At 35.9% G+C, this 16,607-nt stretch overlaps 1 protein-coding gene across 3 annotated transcripts in view; it reads left to right on the top strand.

Annotated features, from left to right (window-relative positions):
* VPS13A (vacuolar protein sorting 13 homolog A) overlaps positions 1-16,607 on the top strand; it is a 171,713-nt gene that overhangs the window by 115,589 nt on the left and 39,517 nt on the right. For 2 of the 3 annotated variants that reach the window (XM_063455026.1, XM_063455025.1), the window contains exons 47-56: positions 466-748; positions 1,459-1,854; positions 2,168-2,272; positions 2,546-2,692; positions 2,796-2,924; positions 3,537-3,670; positions 5,553-5,682; positions 6,798-7,030; positions 8,801-8,948; positions 12,887-13,033. In XM_063455026.1, coding sequence (XP_063311096.1) covers positions 466-748; positions 1,459-1,854; positions 2,168-2,272; positions 2,546-2,692; positions 2,796-2,924; positions 3,537-3,670; positions 5,553-5,682; positions 6,798-7,030; positions 8,801-8,948; positions 12,887-13,033 — 1,852 coding nt within the window. Of the gene's footprint in view, positions 1-465; positions 749-1,458; positions 1,855-2,167; positions 2,273-2,545; positions 2,693-2,795; positions 2,925-3,536; positions 3,671-5,552; positions 5,683-6,797; positions 7,031-8,800; positions 8,949-12,886; positions 13,034-16,607 lie in introns of those variants that run through there. The other variant, XM_063455027.1, reaches the window with a different exon arrangement.

The following is a 16,607-nucleotide window of genomic DNA, read 5'->3' as shown; positions in this document are numbered from 1 at the left end:
GATATCTGTAAACTCCATCGTAATATCTTTAAACTGGTTTTCATGACTACAAATACAGTCTTTTGATAATCACACCTTATACTGTAGAATCTCTAAATAGATTTACTATCTGAACATGGCAGACTTTTCACATTACAAAAAAAGTTAATAAAATAATACTTCCTATACGGATGAGTACTAAACATCCTCAGACTTCTTTTCACTATAACATATAACTTCTTCATCACAAATCATTTCTAATTCTGTTCATCGGGCTTTTCTTAAAATTTAATAAACTTTGTAAACCTTTGTTTCCCTAGATTTCTTTTTTGATTGGGGAGTATAAATCTTCCTCATGCTGTTTAAACACGTTCTATTCTTTCCCCTGCACCCAAATATGTTTTGTATCATAACCGCTGCAATGAGCTGTGGTTGTTATGAACTTCACAGTACATTGAAAATATTGGGCATATTTATTTTGTGCAGATCGTCCCTGTCTTTGAAACCAGTGCAAGATGAAGAATATGAGGTGTGTGAAGGAATCAGCTTTGAAGAAATCATGAAGAATGATGGCCAGCTGCTGCAGAAGAAATGCCAGTCTTTACAATCTAAGAAAGATTCCATCACTGTAAACATTTCTCCGGTGAAAGATGTGCTCGTTACTTCTGTTTGCACGGATGACAAGTGGGACTTGCCTTATGTGGTTCATTTGTGGCCAGCTGTGGTTCTTCGCAATCTTTTACCTTACCAGATTACTTATGTTTTGGAAGTACGTTGCATTCTTTTAATATGTTTACATGTATGATATGGCAGTTGTTATATTTCAAATCACAGCTTTTTCTTTATTGTGTTTAGTGTTCCCTATTTTGTTTTATTTATATATATATATATATGTATACTAAGGGCCATCTATCAGGCTTGGGTAACAGACCCAGGTCAATGATGTAGTTAAACAGAACCCACCTGTTTCTCATGCAGCCTAAAAGTTGTTTAAAGGTTTCGTCTAACATATGGACTGCCATTATTATAATCTAGCCTGTGTAAGAAGATACTTATTAATACCCTGGCACCCTTTTCAAAATTCTACTAATTCTCCTGCATGCAGAGTATTTCAGGACGATGATGGTACTGATCAACCAGAAGGGGGAAAAAGCAAATATTATACATTCTCCTGCTACAAACCTCACCCTTGTAAACATATATAATAGTTGAGAAATTAAGGAAACCTCACCAATAGAAAAATGATGGTTTTTCAGCAATTTGAAACTGACACATTTAGGGGAGAGTACTTGGTATGTCTGGTACATACAGGGTTTTCCGCATTAACTGCTCTGATAACTTTTCTGTATGAAACGCTGCTACAAACTCAGAATCATTTGTTCTATGGCAAAATAATAACTTCCTTTGCTGATGCAACATTTAACATGCCCCAAATTGCATTTTTTTCCAGAACCTGCTAATATGTGCACTGTCTTTTAGGATGTCGACACCGACCCAGTTCTCATCGAAGATGGTTGCTCAGCCCAGATATATAATGCTGTTGTTGATCAAAGCAGACTGAAATTACAATTATTAAATTATCTTGATCTAAACTGGAAAGCGAAGTACCAAATTCAAAGCAAACAGCAGGACATCCACTTCATCACATTCCACTGTGACTCTGAGCTTGAGAAGTCCGAGCTGGATATTGCTATCCATGTCACCTATACCACTGGTCAAACCATCATAGCAATCCACAGCCCATACTGGATGGTAAATAAAACTGGACGGATGCTGCAGTACAAAGCAGATGATATTCATCGCAAACATCCTGCCAATCACAAGATGCCTCTTCTTTTCTCATTCAAACCAAAAAACTTCTTTCAAAATAACAAGGTAACTAGAGTAATACATGTGAACACCACAAAGAATAGGTTTGGTAATCTTGTATTTTCGATCTTATGTTGGAGAAAATATACTATTATTTTTTTCAATTTATTTTTTTTAAATCCGTATCTCATTGAAAACAAATATTAAAAAAAATGTTGGCTAGAGATAAATGTATTATCTGTGTTTGCTTATTTAACCATACATCTGCTTGGGGTCTTGGGAGCATGCAAGTGATGCGATGGCATTCAGTTGTCTTGTATTGCCTTAACAAAATAAAAGTCCTATAAAGACAAATTCAATGTTAATATCTGATTTTCAGGTGCAACTTATGATAACAGACAGTGAACTCTCTGACCCATTTTCTATGGACACCGTTGGCAGTCATGGTGCTGTTAAATGCAAGAGTAAACAAATGGATTACCAAGTAAGCTGTCCTATTATCCTTTTCCTACAACATGCCCAATTGCTGGCTGGTTCTCCCTAATAATTCAATCAGTGATGCCAGTATCTCGGGCATTGTGGTGCATCATCTGCATTGATTCTATGTAAATCATCATTTTTCAGATCTTCCACAGACGTTTTCTTGGTGTATTCATACCCAACCTTTTTGTGTTGCATAGTTGGCTGTCAAGTCAATTGATATCTTCCTTTAATGGAAAGATTGATTGTAATATGTGTTCCTTGTCTTTAATTTTAGGTTGGAGTTACTATTTATGCCAGCAGTTTTAATCTCACTAGAATTGTCACCTTTACTCCATTTTTTATGATTACAAACAGAAGTGACTATAAGCTGAATGCCATTGAGGAAGGTGGGGAGAGATGGATCACTGTGGGTTGTGAACAGGTCAGTAGAATTTCCATGGATGGATGGATCAAGTGTTTGATTGATGTGCCATTATTTACCCAGCTCTAATTTAATATTTGTTTATATAATTTATATTTTACAGTGTGTACCGTTTTGGCCTGACAACACTGATAACATGTTGGTTGTTCAAATTGAAGGCTCACAAACTCCTTCTAAAAAAATATATTTCAATAAGCAAGATAACTCCACTTTGCTTCGGCTAGATGATAAGGTAACATGTTGCTGTCAAGAAAAAAAAATGTTTTGGAACAAATATTGCTAATGAGAGATATAGATATACCGTATATGTTCTATTATATGAAAAAGACAATATATAGATAGTGTGGGTGGCACTCTACATATTACTATAAGTAATATATATATATATATATATATATTTTTTCCTAAATGGTATGTAAAATAGATACATGCGACCCTTTACAGAAAAGCACACACACACACACACACACAGACACTGGTTTCTTCCATTGCTAAGGCATGCTTTTAGAGCAAACTATTGTTCTGGTATAATCTTCTCTGCCTCTATGTCAAATGAAAGCATACATCTGTCTTTATGAAATTCCCTCCGTTACTCATTTATGAAGGTGTCCCCATAATATGGAGAATTTGCACAGACACTGTGCAGATATTTGTTTTTATGGTGATCCAGTAATGCTTTAGCTGAACCTTCTTTACAGTTATCACAAAGCCAAATATTGAGGTCTGCGTTAACTTTAAGCCTAGAAATGTTAAACTAGGCCATACACGAACTACTACTTAAAAGTCAGCAATGATGATGTTATTTATCAGTAGCTTGATTAAATATATTTTTTTAATTTTACAGTTTGGAGCCATATTAGTGGATGTCACCCTTCGAGAACATTCCACTGTTATCACCTTTTCAAATTACCATAAAGGGGCAGCACCTTTTCTTTTAATCAATCATACAAATGCAGAGACAATAGAGTTTTTCCAAAGGTATGTTATCACCTAATAATTGCATTTTCAGATGTTTGTCAAAGACCTGGTACCAAATATCATCAGCGTTTATTTCATATCCTTTTTCATATTTCGGCCTCTATTAAATTTTGCTTTTCAGATCATTTATAATTTTGGATAAACTATTAAAAACAAATTTTTTTGATCTTAAAATATATCATATATATGAAATATATCATATATAAATATGAAAATGTTAACTTTTTTTTAATTATTAAAGGGATACTATAGGCATCAAAACAACTTTAGCTTAATGAAGCAGTTTTGGTGTATAGATTATATCTCTGCAGTCTCACTGGTCAATTCTTTGCCATTTAAGAGTTAAATCACTTTGTTTATACAACCCTAGTCACACCTCCCTGAATTTGACTTGCACACTCTTCCTCAACACTTCCTTTAAAGAGAGATCTAATGATTAATCTTCCTTTATATCACATTCTGTTTCTCATATTTTGATTTTCTTATCTCCTGCTCTGTTAACAGTCTTCTAGAGCCTGCAGGAGGTCTCCTATGTGTGATTAAAGTTCAATTTACAGAGCAGTAGATAAAAACGTCTAAAGCAAGTTAACATCTGATTAAAAATTGAACTTTTTTGTTTCATGCAGACTGTGTGAGTCCTAAATGGCAGAGAATGTAGCAGGTATACTGCAATAGCATGATCAATACATCCAAATGGCTTTATTAACCTAAATTTGTTTTGATGCCAATAGTAGCCCTTTAAGTAATTTTAAAAGTTTATCCAAAAATATAAAACCATTTGAAAAGCCAACTTATTATTGAATATTGTGGCATGAGTGCGTTCCCGTTTTTTATTTATTATTAAATGACTGGAGCCAGCAGCCATGAAAATAATATTGAAGAAGGGTTAATTTAATGAAATGTTCTGTTTGTACCCATTTGAAAGCAGTTGTAATGTTTTCGTATAACGTAATTACTAGAAAAATGAAAAACAAAAACACAAGTAATAAAACAACAACAATAGGGGTCAACACTAATAAATAGAAGTTGAGCAATGTGGTGTGGCAGCAACCCAATGCAAGGGTTTCCCTCAAAATACCCTTGAATACAATAGGAGACAGGAACACAAAGGTAGGGTAGGGCTGCGCCACAATACAACAGTACAATATAGGTATATCAATATATAATTTACAAAGGCTTGTTTAGGATGCTTGAAACCACTAAGGTTTAAGGTTCAGACGAGGATATTCTTTACGTATCACCAACGTCCGTATATGCAGAGAAGGGTGATAAGAAAAAATGAAAAAGCCAATAGTGTATTAAATCTCACTGAGTATAGGTAAGATAAGAAATAAATGGGGCTGCACTCACATTTAATAGAGCGTAATCCAGCTCTGGTATGTATAGTGTACAGCAGTATGATCCCCACTTAAAGGATATAACGTGAGTGTTTCTCCATGACACCTCACTCCCGCTGAGACATTCTGCGTCCACGTGATAACTATTTCTATGTACTGGATTCTGAATATTATCAAACGTGACAGATTCTTTTTAAAGATCTTGAATTATAATCCGATCACCATCGTGCATGGCCAATGGAATGCTCCTCAGAGGGATCATTGAATACTAATACACATATGCAGCAAACACAGCAAACGCATCCAAAGGCTTCTCATAGGAACGCATTGAATTCAGTGCTTTCCTATGAGCTGCAACCTTACATGAAAGAGTTTTACTCAGTTGTTCTAGAGGAAGCTCTTCTGGTAGTTGTCAAGCAGACAGCCACTGAGGTGTGTTTAACCATTAAATGTAATTATTGCAGTTCCTAGAAATCCACAATGTTTTACATTGCATGGTTTAAGGTCATGGCCTTATTCAATGTTAAGCATGTTGTTTGTTACAGCTCAGTCAATGGACTTAAAGAGAGCCTACCACCAGGAAAAGCTGTCTTTTATGCTTGGGAAGACCCTACAAGTCAACGAGAATTGACTTGGACATGTGGAAGCATGAGTGGAGTTCTTACTCAAACAAAAGTCAGTGTCTTGTATCATTTCACGTTTTCTGCCTGTGTTAAAAATATTATCTACTGCACTGTTAACTTACAAACGATTGTTGGAGAATAGAATAGAAATACGAATCTGTTAAAAGTACTTGTAAAAGTTATCTTAGTTATTATTAAAAGCTCTGACTTCTTGCTATGTGGATTTGTGGATTGACAGAATATGTATTTGCTTTCCTACACGCTCTGTCTTTGGAACAAAAAGCTAAAAAAATAAAAGTGAGATGTCATAAAAATGTTTGTTTTAACTTAATTTTTATATTATATTGCTAGTTATTTTTCTTCTTATATTGTGAAATTAAATTTCTTATCATCCGTAGTCTGATGGTAACCTAAACTCATAGATGAGAAGAGTACATTTGCCCCATAAAGTCTGGCTTGGATAATCTTAATTTAATGTGGTAAAAAAAAGGCTAAGTGATACTCAAGTCTTGCAATGGGCATTTTATAATTAAATCATGGATAGATCTAATAATATATGTTCAGAATATCTATTAAGGAAAAAAAAATCTCAGGTACTCTCTGTGATACATTGATATGTTCAACGTTTCGACCTGTGCCCAGGTCTTTAAGCTTGACAAAGACCTTGGTACAGGTCGAAACGTTGCAGTATCCATTAAAGCTGCGTATCACAGTGAGCGTCTGAGATTTTTTTTTTCCTTGACATATGTTTTATGGGGTATGCTGACCCATACTCAGTTAGCACTCTTTATTCTTATGATTGAGTGCAACCCTTTTTTTATTCTTCAGAATATCTTTTAGACTTGGGCATCCATAAGGGAAAGTGCCCAATGAGCAATACCTATGCATGCACATAAACATTAAAACTTGCATTTACAAATATATACAAATACTATAACATAAATTAAAAGGGAACTCTATAAGTAACAGATTGATAAGAACTGTCTATAGTAAGTCATACTTATTACTTTTTGGTCTAGCAATATGGATACTCTTTTATAAAGAATACATTTTTTTCATATAATTGATATTTTATGTTGCCATGCTAATCTTGTTATTAGGCATTTAAAGCCTAGCTGTTCTTTGTATATTCTTATAATTCTAATCTATGTTTATTGTGTTTCATAGGACAGAGTTGAATATCTCCAGCTAGAGAATAGTGTTGTTCACTTGGTGTCATTCTTGGAAGGCTTGCAACGGATTGTTCTGTTTACTGTAGATGAAAGTGTCTTCCAAGTGACTTTGGACAATGAGAAAGCTGAATTAGCAGAGCAGGAAATCACTATATCACTCTCAAACATGGGCATCTCCTTGGTAAACAATTATACAAAGCAGGAAGTTTCCTACATTGGAATTAGCAGGTATATTGATATAAACCAGTGCTTCTTACATGGCAACAGTCACATTACAGGATTTTCAATGTTCTATTTACTTCTCCCCTTTATGAAGCAACTATGTTTTGGTGAGAACTGAGAAATTAGATTAATTGTAGAAAGTTATACATCTTCCCTGCAACAGGTGACCTTCATCTTGGCTCCCAGTCAGTTATCGTTATAAATGCTGCCCTTTTTTCTGGTTTTGAACATAGTTAGTGAAAGAGGAGAAACTAAAACTCTGCTTGGATTTAACTGAACTGTGATGTAATTTTCAAAATCTTTAATATAATTAACAGGAAATGGTTCATCACATGAAAAAAGTTTAGCACAAGTTATATGTGATATTCAATCTTTTATGTAATGGCTTATGTTCTAGATACAGTTCTGCTTTTTTACTTTTTGTGATGGGGAACTATATTATGTAAATAGCAACCCATTCTTTATGCTTAATTAATTCAGTTATTCATTCTTAAGTAGATCGCAAAATTAATTCAACAAAACACTTGTATTCCAATGTCAAAATAGTCTCCACTGCTCTTTAGAAGGCAGGATTGCTACAGTAAATAACAGATCGCCCACAGGTACCTAAAGCCTGATGATTATAATGTCTCTCTTCCAATCAAAAAAAAAAACGCATTAGGAACAGATTCTGGATTACAACCTGGGGTTAAAGGGACAGTATAGTCACCAGAACAACTATAGCTTAATATATTTGTTCTGGTGAGTATAATCATTCTCTGCAGGCATTTTTATGCAAACACTGCCTTTTCATAGAAAAGACAGTAATTACATTGCCCCCTAGGGACACCTCTAGTGGCCACTCCTCAGATGGCCACTGGAGGTGCTTCCTAAGACAGTGCTGCACACTGTGCAGTACTGCCGTTCAGCATGGATGCGCTGAACCTTCCTCATAGAGGTGCATTGATTCAAAGCATCTCTATGAGGAGTTGATGGTTGGACAGGCTGTTGTTTGGCCTGCCCCTGTCCTGCCTTCTTGCCAATTTCAGCCAATCCAATGCTTTCCATATGGCTCCCTATGTAAAAGCATTGGATTGGCTGAAATTCATAAATTCTGATGATGTCAGCAAGGAGGCTGATTAGAGGCAGGGCCAGCACTGGAAATAAGGTACGTTTTATTACCTTTTAAAGGGGCTAAATGGTGGTTTTAACACTATAGGATCAGGAATGCATGTTTGTGTTTCTGACCCTATGGTGATCCTTTAACCCCTTAAGGACACATGACGTGTGACATGTCATGATTCCCTTTTATTCCAGAAGTTTGGTTCTTAAGGGGTTAAGTGCCACTGATATGGGCATTCTTTTGAGATAATCAAACTTTACTAGGCAAAACAGTCTTATGTGCGAATTGACTTTGATGTTGGAAGCTCCAGTAGTGAGCTTACTCAAACAAAAGTTGGTGTCTTGTCTCCTTTCACATTTTCTGTGTGTATTACGCATATTATCTACTCCACATTTTAGATTTTAAAATAGATTTTTGAGAAATAATTGTATTAATGTGTATTTAATGTGGATGATGCTCAAGAAAGCTTTTGTGTCAACATTAAGAGCTATAACTGTATTTGTACTATTACAGATTATTCTGGATGTATCTGTTTTTTGGGGAGAAAAGCTAGAACAAATACATATTGGGATAAAAATATATATTTTTAAATGTTTGTGTTTTTATAAGATCTGTTTATATCGTCTATCTCTATCAGTCTTGAGTTTTTAACCTCTCTTGTTTTTCCTGTTTAGCTCAGATATTGTTTGGGAAACTAAGAAAAAATCAAGATGGAGACCACTGAGCATAAAACAGACTGAAACGTTAGAGGAAATCTATAAAGAATATAGTGAATCTACTCCAACAGAAAACAAAATCGTGGAGCTGGATCCTAATAACCAGGTAACATCCATCATTGGGCAGTTGGTCAATGTTGATAACATTTTCTAGTGTGCATATATATCTTTATAACATATATGGTCTAACACACTCACTCATTAACTAGACAGCAATTTCAAAGTTCACAGAATGTAATAGTTTTTTTTTTTTTTTTTTTTTTAAAAGCTCACCTATTTATTTATTACTGGTATTTATAAAGTGCCAACATATGCCGCAGCGCTGTACAATTGGGAAAAAAGACAATATAATAAGAACAGACCGATACAACATGTAGAGGGCCCTGCCCGTGAGCTTACAATCGAAGGCAAAAAATAATGGGGGTTTAGTTACATTATATGATCATACATTGCATAAGCCTGCCACAACGTCTGTTGTACCTCATTTTTGGCAGGTCCTATCCTAGCAACCTAATGCCTGCTCTTATGAGATGAATCCATATATATGGTGTGTGCGTGTGTGGTGTGTATACGTCTATGGATTAATCTCATAAGAGCAGGCATTAGGTTGATTGAGAGATATATAAAACCAAGAGGGCTGCACTCACCTGAACATGCATTCATTAACCCCTTAAGGACCAAACTTCTGGAATAAAAGGGAATCATGACATGTCACACATGTCATGTGTCCTTAAGGGGTTAAAAGGGTGCTACTGGGGATGAATGGACAGAAACTATCCAAATTCGGGTGTGCAAAGCTTGTTGCATCATACCCAAAAAGACTTGAGTTCTGAATATGTGTATGTCTATCAGATATTACAGTTTTCTCTGTTTAATATATTTGCAATTGTGTACAAAATCTGGCTTTTGCTTTTTCATTATGAGCTATAAGTGTAACCTGATTATAAGAAAAAAAGGAATTCAAACAGTTGTTGCATAAGGCAGCAACATTAAAATGTGACAAAATGGAAGGGGTCTGAATACATTCCTAATGCACTGTATATATATATATATATATGTGTGTGTGTGTGTGTGTGTGTGTGTCTGTGTCTCTCATGCAGTGCCATACATTCATGCATAGATAGCAAAGCACTTGCTGAATATTTAGAGGTTATTTTATACTAATGTGCAATATTGATTTATTTTTTTAAAATCCATTATAAAAATTATAGATGGCCACCATCAACAATTTAAAACATTTCTCAAAAGAATAAGAATAACAACCATCATTTATTGTGAAAGTATAACAAACAAGCTTTGCCTTGTAAAGCATGTGTAGCATATATGACTATTTTACGGTCTTAGTTGGTTTACAATAAGTATACAGAATTATGCATGCAGGAAATAAGCTGATGTAAGAAATTGGTCCAATAAGTATCTAACACATGAAACAGGTGTCCAAAGTGATCACCTCACACTTACGTGATGTTGGCAAAGTTTTAGGTGTATGCTTGTTATGAAGTTAATTGGAAATGTAGTTGGGAGGAGTCGGGCAACTATAGGCCAGTAAGCCTTACTTCGGTAGTGGGGAAAGTGATGGAAACCATGTTAAAGGATAGGATTGTTGAACATCTAAAAACACATGGATTTCAAAATCAGAGACAACATGGGTTTACTTCAGGGAGATCATACCAAACTAATCTTATTGATTTTTTTGATTGGGTAACTAAAATAATAGATCAGGGTGGTGCAGTAAACATTGCTTACCTAGATTTCAATAAGGCTTTTTGACACTGTTGCACCTAGAAGGCTTATCAATAAACTGCAATCTTTAAGTCTGGATTCCAATATTGTTGAATGGGTAAGGCAGTGGCTGAGTGACAGACAACAGAGGGTTGTAGTCAATGGAGTATATTCAAAGCATGGGCTTGTCACCAGTGGGTTACCTCAGTAATCTCTACTTGGACCCATTCTCTTTAATATTTTTATTAGTGATATTGCAGGAGGTATTGATGGTAAGGTATGTCTTTTTGCTGATGATACTAAGATACGTAACAGGGTTGATGTTCCTGGAGGGATATGCCAAGTAACAAATGATTTAGGTAAACTGGAAAAATGATCAGAGTTGTGGCAACTGACATTTAATGTGGATAAGTGCAAGATAATGCATCTTGGATGTTAAAACTCAAGGGCCGAGTACAGAATATTTGATACAGTCCTAACCTCAACATCTGAGGAAAGGGAATGATGGGTAATTATTCAGATAATTTAAAGGTAGGCAGACAATGTAATAGAGCAGCAGGAAATGCTAGCAGAATGCTTGGTTGTATAGGGAGAGGTATTAGCAGTATAAAGAAGGAAGTGCTCATGCAATTGTGCAGAACACTGGTGAGACCTCACTTGGAGTATTGTACGCAGTACTGGAGACCGTATCTTCAGAAGGATATTGATACTTTAGAGAGAATTCAGAGAAGGGCTGCTAAACTGGTTCATGGATTGCAGTATAAAACTTACCAGGAAAGGTTAAATGATCTTAAAATGTATAGCTTGGAGGAAAGAAGAGATAGGGGTAATATGATAGAAACATTTAAAGATGTAAAGAGAATCAACACAGCAAAGGAGGAGACTATATTTAAAAGAAGAAAAACTTACTTTACTGGTAGTGGATGTATGGAATAGCCTTCCAGCTGAATTATTATTATTATTATTATTATTATTGCAATTTATATAGCGCCAACAGATTCCGTAGCGCTTTACAACATTAACACAGTAAGGGAGTTGAAGCATGCGTGGGATAGGCTATCCTAGATATAAGATATAATGCAAGTATTGAGAAAATTGGGCATACTATTGGGCCGAATGGCTCATATATGCTGTCACATTCTAGGTTTCTATGACTTTTACTATACACAACCATTGTCCTTGCAAATTCGGTAATACATCCAGTCGTGGAATTAATGTAGAGAGGGCCTGGTGAAGGACATTTTTTGGGGGGGGCCCTCCTCTAGCACAAGGGGATTTAAAAGATAAATAATTTTTTGTCATACAACTCCCATAATGCTTTGCCAGCTGGGGATCTACCATTTCCCATCCTGAAGGGTTGTATCTGTGTTCAGTGTTTATGCATTTAAATGTGAGCATGTTTTTGTATGGAGTATATGTGTGTATGTCAATGTATTTGTATGTACTGTTGTTTTTTGGAAAGCAGTGGTGTACTTCTATGTAATGTTCGCATTTGAATGCAGGGGTGTTTGTGTGTAGTGTTGACTTTTTAATGCATAGGATTTTTGTGTGTATTGTTGATGTTTAAAACGGAAAAGTACATACAATTTTGGCATTTATTATAGGGGTGTGTCTGTGTGTAATGATTGCATGGGTGTGTTTACATATATATTATTGATGTATGTACATTTACACATACATGCCAACATGTTGACACACATACACAGAAATACACAATGCATTTTTGTGTGTAGTGTTGATGTTTTAATGAAAGGGTATTTGAATAAAATTTTGGCATTTTAATACAGGGGTGTGTTTGTGTGTAATGTTTGCATTTGATTGCATGGGTGTGTTTACATATCATATTGATGTTTGATTGCTGGGATATATGCACATATGCACATACATTCATGCACATTGACACACATCCACAAATACATACAATAATTTTTATATGTTTTGCCACCCTCCTGTTTACATACCTTTTATGTGCGGTAGAGTGGCTTCTCTGGACCCTGCTGGGGTGCAAGGCTGATAGGAGTGTAGGGCTGGAACATTTCCTAACCTGCATATGCCACTGCTTCCTCCTCTCCAAGTCCACTTTCCTTGGCTCCCTCTGTATCTAGGAGGAAGTGACTGGCTTTCACTTACTCCCAGCAGCATTGATAAGAGGGGTCCAGTTGCGCTGTTACAGGGTAGTAGCACCTAATCAGGCCCCCATTCAGCAATACACATTGGGTGGCCACCCGATGGGTCCCCTCAGCATGTGGGCCCTACACAGGATGCACCGGAGGTAGTTCTGCCGCTGAATACACCTCCTATTTCTCTCTTTCTATTTAACAGGTTTGCCTGACACCCACCTTTACAAACATGAAGTTTATACAGCCCCCTTCAGCACCTGTAAGGAGGAGTTTTTTGCCTGCCGTGAAGATAGAATACTCTTCTTCAGCACATCAAACATCCATCAGACTTCAGGTCTACAGGATACAGGTAATCACTTCCTAAATATGTGGCAGTTTATCATGACGGATTAAAACCATACAGTTTAGTAATATTTGGTCTAATAATAATGACACACTTAAAATCTAGAGAACTTAGGTGTGAGCCATATGATCAAGGCAACGTTCTGCTGAAACATTAGTTCATGGGTTTGACTTCCTTTAGTCTGTCTGCTCACAAATGTTGGGCACATTTGCTTCAACAGCAGTGATGGGCTGAGAGCATCAGAAGACCGCTCATTGCGAGTAATCCTTCAGAAATATACCTGCATTTCTGAAGTGTTAATCACTGGGCCTGCATCAAGTAAGCAAAAGGTCCAGATTTCAATAAATTGACTAGCTAAATAACAAATAAATGTATGGACCAGATTTGCCTTTTTCTGGGCAGAATCCATTTTACATTTGGTGATAAATATGTGAATCCTATATTTTATATAGGATTCATATTAAAAAAAATGAATGCTTTTAAACCAGACATGAATGGTGTTTATTCGTTGGAGTAACCAAATTCTGAAAGGATAGTAAGTATGAGAAATGAAAATCCCTTTGGAATCCAGTCATTTTAACTCCATTTTGGTTAATTCCGTGTTTAGTGAACAACCTTAAAGGGATCCTATAGTGCCAGGAAAACAAATCCACTTACCTTAATCCAGCACCGGACGGCTCCCTCGGCGCTGGTGACCTCTCCTCCCCCTTCCGACGTTGGCTCCCGAGTGGAGCGGAATGCGCATGCGCAGCCAGAGGCACCTGTGCATTCAAACACCCATAGGAAAGCATCACTCAATGCTTTCCTATGGGTATTTTATTTGATGCTGGACTCCGTGAGGACGTCCAGTGTAATTTGAGTGAGATTTTCTCACTGAAAATCATGGAAGCAGCCTCTAGTGGCTGTCAGGAAGACAGCCACTAGAGGCTGGATTAACCCTGCAGTGTAAAAATAGCAGTTCTTTTGGGAGGGGGGTTTGTTAATCAAAATGTTATTGCGGCACAAGTTGAAATTCAGAGAAATACAGTTGCAGAATAAATATATGAATTCATTAAAATAGTAGGGAAGCTTCACAAAACAATGCATGATCCCAGCTACAGTGGATAGATATATAATATTATGCCACATATAGATTATGGAGGCCTCTTGTGGGGATATTTATGGGATGATAATAGTAAACAGTTGAGAATTGCCCACTATTTCAATTCTCAGATCCCAAAGATCGTTATCGTGTAAGTGAAATGTATTCCATATAAATACAATCACAATTTGTTATAAAAATAGATACAATTTATTGTGACAAATTAAATAATAATAATAATATGTAACATGCGTGTTAATAATCAATGAATATTCAGTATAACATGAGTATACAATACAATGGCAATACACATTCCAATGGTTAACATAGCAATTGTCAAGACAATGATTTATTATGGGCTTCACAGAGACACTTTCTTTCACACAGCTTGCAGCATAAGGCCATAAAAACTTTAACTAACAGTTAGAATAACCCTTTCAATGCTGGCTAGACCTCCTAGGTAATTAAGATCTATTCTCATGTAATTTTAAATAAAATAACATTTAAACCAGCTCATTAGTCATTTACTGGAACCATCCAATAAGAGTAATCTACCATGTTCTATAAACAGAATTTTAACTTGCCTAAACAGATATTTTGTCTTATTTTAGAGCAAGTCAATACACCTGGATAAATATCACGATATGCGAACATGTGATAAATCACATAAATACATAATTATTCTAATTCCATCTGCAGAATGGAATGGTTATAACTATATACTTCTTGGTTAACTAAGATTTCTAAATATCGAAATCTGATCTATCCAGTCATATATCATGCTATTAGAAAATTTTAATTAAATTAGATTAATTAAATGAAACCAGTATAATTACCAGTTGAGTACACATTGTCATCAGATGTTCTCAGGTAGCTAAGTGTCAAGGAATGTTTGTCATGGGTCTCTTTCTCGCTCTGACTCACTTGCTTCTTACTTCTTGCTTTGTCCCCGACTGCTCACTCCTTTGCTTTCCTTTGCTGTCTTTTTTTTTTTTTTCTTCCCTTTGTCTTAACTTTTTTTTTAAAGGGAAAAATTCTCTGTTTGTCACTAGGTGATAGACCAATAGAAAACTGGAGGTGTGGTTACCTTCCAGATAGCAATTTAAGTATTTGGTCTATAGAGGGCAGTCTCGTCCCACTAAACATACCTATCCAGGAAAGAGTAAACTTTTCCTGGTGGCTATTCTGACGTTATTTAGCTTATCTTTATGGTTATCTATAACTTAAGTTTTCTGTCAGTTCAAAGAGTTTCTTTGGGCTTTCTTCAGACTGTATCTGGCAAATTCTGCTATCATTTTTAATATGACAGTTATAAACTAAATATGACCTCTAAATTACAATGGGATCTTGTACAATATCGAAAGTAAAATTAATTATTTAATCTTCTCTGTCACAAATGTCTGGGTTTAGAATTTATTCTATTCCATTAGCATTTAGACAGTCTGTCCTTCCCCCGTTATCACTTGGTTTGTATATACAAACCTTCCTAAGCTCCCAGCTCAGTAGTTAGCGTTACAGAAAGGATAGAAATCTTGTGTCTTTTGTTAGCTTGAAAATAACAAAATGGAGTCTGCTCTGTTCAGAGTGGCTCTGACAATATACATTCTAATTTCTATCATAGCACAAAATGTCTGCCGATATAAATACCCTGACACTCTTTTAATATTAAAGGAGAGAATAATACACAGTGCAATGTCAATTAACTAAGAAGGTTTAGTGATATAATGTTGGGATGTATTGGCGGTAGATATACTTGAGAAAAGGCAAACAGCCTAAGCTAAACAACGCTAAAACATAGTAGTGATTATGCCACTGGGAGTTGAGTATAGATAAGAAATTGTTGCATAGGGTTAGTAACAAACTGCCATAGTGGGACTGAGTAAGCAGATAGACCACTGTCAGACAAGGCCTCATAGAGGTCACAGAGGAATGTCCATTCCAGCACCAGTCCAGCCCCCTCCAAGTCACACTTTCATTTTTTTGTATCATCGCTTTAAACTCATGTCGTGGATGATTGTGCAACATGTCCACAACATCACACATTTCTTAGCAGAAAGGGGTAAGATTACATTCTGAAATTGTGTGGCAGGTACTGAATTATTTAGTTTTTCTCTGATATACTACGTTTAACTTTACGTACCACATTAACGTTTGCCACTGGAAACTAGGGCTTTCTACATCTATCAAAAAATGATTTTGACAGCCTTGCCTTAAAGGAAAATACTTGGTCTACTTTACCTATGATGTGGCTTTACTAGGTTTTGCAGATTAGCGCCCTTGGGTGGCATCAGTTACCAATGGTAGTGTCTGCAGATACTCTGAAAATGTGTGCAAACACAATGTGTATTACATTGCTTTCTACCATCACTGTACCAATTCCTTTGGAATGGTGCTAGTGCATTAAGTTTTTCGAAAGATTCTTGCCAGTTTCTGAGCGATAACAAGGCACTGACTATTCCTCACCTTGAAATACAGAAAAATGTAAGTGATATTAAAGGC

Source organism: Pelobates fuscus, chromosome 5 (assembly GCF_036172605.1).
Source record: "Pelobates fuscus isolate aPelFus1 chromosome 5, aPelFus1.pri, whole genome shotgun sequence".
Classification (NCBI taxonomy): Eukaryota; Metazoa; Chordata; class Amphibia; order Anura; family Pelobatidae; genus Pelobates; species Pelobates fuscus.
This window is presented reverse-complemented; position numbering and strand designations above follow the sequence as displayed.